Source organism: Megascapheus bottae, chromosome 6, assembly GCF_031878675.1.
Source record: "Megascapheus bottae isolate mThoBot1 chromosome 6, mThoBot2.hap1, whole genome shotgun sequence".
NCBI lineage: Eukaryota > Metazoa > Chordata > Mammalia > Rodentia > Geomyidae > Megascapheus > Megascapheus bottae.
Genome location: NC_143514.1, coordinates 67,472,342 through 67,476,711, shown reverse-complemented (window position 1 = coordinate 67,476,711; position 4,370 = coordinate 67,472,342). Strand labels below are relative to the sequence as shown.

The following is a 4,370-nucleotide window of genomic DNA, read 5'->3' as shown; positions in this document are numbered from 1 at the left end:
TATTCCTTTAAATTATACAGACTATGGCAGGCAATTTCCCAGCCAAAAAGATGATCAGGGCTAGGAGTTTGGCCTAGTGGTAGAATGCTTGCCTAGCATGCACGATGACCCAAGTTCCATTCCTGGGTACCGCATACATAGAAAAAGCCAGAAGTACTGTGGCTCAAGTGGTAGAGCTCCGGCCTTGAGAAAGCCCAAGGGCAGTGTTCAGGACCTGAATTCAAGTCCCAGGATTGGCAAAAATAAATAAATGGAAAAAATATAAAACTGGGCCTGAAGAGAGAAAATGACACAGGCAAGGTCTGTAGATTTCATGAAAGTAAAGGTATTTATTATATGCATGAAAGGCAGTCCAGGCAAAGCCTTCCTTAGGCTTGTAGAGATCTACCTCTACGGTTCCCTTGTGCCACATGACTAAAACCTCCGTTACCAAGTCCGACAACGTCTTATTATCCAGTTCACAAATATTATCTCCTTATGAAAAGGTCTTGATGGCTTCTCAAGGTAAAATGTGGAGAGAGAGGGATCAGCACAGGGAGAAATGGCTGATGGCAGAGGACTAAGAAGGTCAGGAAAGGTGTCTCAGGTGGAATTTAAGGTGGGATCTGAGACTAAAACGTCATGTAACGAGCAACAAGGAGACCTTGACATCTGCTTCCAGACGAGTTTATTCCTGCAAGTTTTGTCACGCTGGAGGTCGGTAATTCCGGACATCCCCACCAAGACACAGTTTCCCCAACTCTTCATTTCCTAGTTTATAGATGCTGGAAGGACGGAGTCCTTGAAGGTTTTTGTTTGCATCAGGTACTGTTCCCCGGAGTTTGTAATATCAAGGTCCCCTAGAGGTTAGGGTGCAGGCCACGCCCCTTTCTCCTGGGCGGTGCGCGGAGAAAGTCGGGTTTCCAACGCCGGGTCGTCTCCTGTTACCTTCTGCATCAGTAGTTCCTGGTCCAACGACACTGAAACCCTAGGGAGCCGTTGGCTAAGAATAGCCCCGCCTCCTTCCGGATTCGCTGATGCCTGAAGAAACCCCGCCTCCTCTCCATCCGGATTCGCCACTCCCACGTCCATCTCGGTCCTTACGCCGAACCGATTGGCTGCGTAGCCATCCTGGTAGTGAGCGCGCACACAGAAGCGGGCACGCTGAGGACTAGAAAGGTGCTGCGCTAGTCACGATGGCTGGCTCGGTGTTGGCGGCTCGGGCGCGGCTCGGCGTCTGGGGATGGAGGGCCGTGCAAACCCGAAGCTTCAACTCCGACCGGGTACGCTGCCGTGGCATCCATCGCCCTATCCCGGAATGCAGTTTTCACTTTCCCCTCTTCACTGTTACCAATGTTCTGATCTCTCCCCTCCCCCGCCTCTCTCTCTCGGCAGCCGGATGATCTTGACCGGGGCGCAGGCGCCATCCGGGAAGCCGGCGGGGCCTTCGGAAAGAAAGAGAAAGCCGAAGAAGATCGATACTTCCGGTGAGGCCTACCCAGCCCCTTATCGCCCAGCCAAGCCTCCTTAAGCTTTCAGTCCCCCCACCTCTCCGTACCTGGTGCCTTGGGATTCCCTTCCTCCCCAGCCCCACCCCGGCTCCCACAAGCAGGACTTCTAGGCCCCGAGCCCATTACAACGCCGCCGTTGAGAACCGTCCCCCACCCCGTTACCAAATATACTTTGTACAGGATGCTCTCATTCCTTTGACAACAATACCGGCGCCCCCAACCCATGCTATTGTCCGTGCTGGGCACCAGAACCCCCAGCCCACGCGTCTTCCCCACCTCGAAATCCTGCAAAACTCCCCCAGATTGTTCGAGCCTACATGCTACCCTCCAATACTTGTATACATTCTGGGCCTGACCCCTTCAACCCTCACCCACCTCCATTCCCTGACTCTCCCACACATGCCTTTCCTTCCCAAGCTCACACAGTTCCCTAAGTCTTCAGACCCGAACGCCGGCGTCAGACCTCCCAAATGCTAGACAGTAGGTCCTAGGAACTGCTAGTGTGACCCACCCCTTCTGGAGACTTTCCCCTTCCTGAAACCAGCCCAAATCCTGGGATTGTAGACTGCTCTCTTCTGTTTTGGAGCATGGAGTGGCTTGCAACCTTTCTATGAATTACCTTTAACTGACTTCTGCTTGCTTTGAAGAGCAGCAAGGGGCTCTAGCTAACTAATCTTGCTTCTGCTTCACCTCTGATGTGTGTGTCTTCTTAAGAATTATCTTGAGGTGCTTGCTGCCAAGTGTAACTTCATGATAGAGTGCTTGCGTAGCATGCATGTGTACCATCTACAGCACTGGGGTCGGGGGTGTTGGGGGGGGCATTTATTATCAGAAGCTTAGCATGGTAGCACAGGCCTGTAATTCCAGCACAAGGAAAGCTGACTGAAGGTGGAGAAATTCAGTTCAAGGTTGGCCTGACCTACACATGTTGATGGTGACACTGCACATGCAAGTGATCCTTCTTTAAACCTTCTCAGTGGATTGTGTGTTTCTCTAGTCAAAAGAATACCAGGGCAAATTGGAGTAGGAGACAGATATTTGTTCCTTAACACATCTCTGAAAAGAAGAACTCACAATGCATACACTTTTGGACACAAGCCTCAAGAAAATGAAATTATTTTCTCCTCTTCTTTAGATACACTTAGAGGCAGAATCTGGTGGCTCATGCCTATAATCCTAGCTACTCAGGAGGCTGAAATCTGAGAATAAAAGGTAGAATGAATGGATGGTCAGCAGGATTGGGATGCTAGTTACTTGCCTTGGTTATTTCAGGCTATGTATAGAGATGTTTTGAGGAAATAAACCTTGAACCACTATGTCTTTGTAGAGAGAAGACTAAAGAGCAATTGAATGCCTTGAGGAAACACCATGAAAATGAGATTGAGGAGCATAAACAGGAGATTGACCGTCTGCAGAAGCAAATTGAACGGCATAAGAAGATGATCAAAAAACTACAAAAAGATGATTAAAGGCTCACAGATCCCCAAAGAATGGCATGGATGGTCGTTGGCTTCTATGTAGGCACAGTTCTGTTAAAATACTTGGTCTGTGTACTACTAGCATAATAAATTTTGATCAGCAAATAGTCTGATGTCTTCTATCTGAAGAGTAATGGAGAGATAGACACTACTTGTTAAAGTAATTGCACAGTGATGGAGACTGAATATGATGACACTTTATATACATAATACATCTCATACAGTTTTAATAGGAAGGCTATCCCATAAAGGATTCTTTCTTTCTTTCTTTCTTTTGTCCTGGGGCTTGAACTCTGGGCCTGGGTGTTGTCCCTAAGCACTTCAGCTCAAGCCCTACTCCTTGAACCACAGCACCACTTCCAGTTTTCGCATGGTTAATTGGAGGTAAGATTCTCATGGATTTTAGTGCCCAAGCTGGCTTTGAACTTCAGTCCTCAGATCTCAGCCTCCTGAGTAGTTAGGATTACAGGCGTGAGCCACTGTGCCCAGATCCAAAAAAAAATGAAAAAAATGATTTCTATCTTATATCAAAGGAGGAAAATAGGAAATTAAGAAAGCCACACCTATAACCTAACCACTCAGGAGGCTGAGATCTAAGGATGGAGGTTTAAGCAAGCCTAAGCTGACAAATCTGATGTATTCTTTTTTTTTTTTTCTTTTTTTTTTTGCCAGTCCTAGGCTTGAGTTCAGGGCCTGAGCACTGTCCTTGGACTTTCTCAAGGCTAGAGCTCTACCACTTGAGCCTCAGCACCACTTCTGGCTTTTTTCTATGTATGTGGTACTGAGGAATTGAACCCAGGTCTTCATGCATGCTAGGCAAGCACTTTAACCACTAGGCCAAACTCCCAGCCCCCAAATCTGATGTATTCTTACCTTCAGTTAACCAACAAAAGCCAAAAGTGGGCTGGGCACTGGTGGCTCATGCCCTTAATTTTCACTACTTTAGGAGGCTGAGACCTGAGAAGTGTGTATCAAAGCCAGCCCAGGCAGGAGAGTTCATCAGACTTATTTCCAATTAACCACCAAATAAAATCTTAAAGAGGAGCTGTGGCTCAAGTAGTAGAGCACTAGCCTTGAACTGAAAGGCTCAGAGGCTGTGCCTTAGGCCCTGAGTTCAGGCCACAATACCAGCACACACATATGTCACATACAGTTAAGAACACTCTAGTAGATCATTTATTAGCAAACTATTTTGAATTCACTGGCTCATGTCCTTTGTTCAGTTAGAAGTCATTATTCCAAGACTCTTGTTACTCAAGGCCTTCAGGTCCATTGAGTGACAAAAGCTTGGAGACATCACTGACCTAGCCTGTGGAACTAGGCACCAGATGGCTGATTTCAAAGTTTACTTGCTCAACACTTTGAATTACAATGCTGATGGCAGACTTGAGTGCAGAGATGA

The 4,370-nt window shown here is 47.4% G+C and overlaps 1 protein-coding gene across 1 annotated transcript; it reads left to right on the top strand.

Annotated features, from left to right (window-relative positions):
• The first annotated feature begins 1,124 nt into the window (after positions 1–1,124).
• Positions 1,125–3,073, top strand: Atp5if1 (ATP synthase inhibitory factor subunit 1). Its single transcript, XM_090333829.1, has 3 exons — positions 1,125–1,262; positions 1,375–1,466; positions 2,818–3,073. Exons 1-3 carry the CDS (start codon positions 1,176–1,178, stop codon positions 2,957–2,959), a joined length of 321 nt encoding a protein of 106 aa, XP_090189955.1. The 5' UTR covers positions 1,125–1,175; the 3' UTR covers positions 2,960–3,073.
• The last annotated feature ends 1,297 nt before the right edge of the window (positions 3,074–4,370 follow it).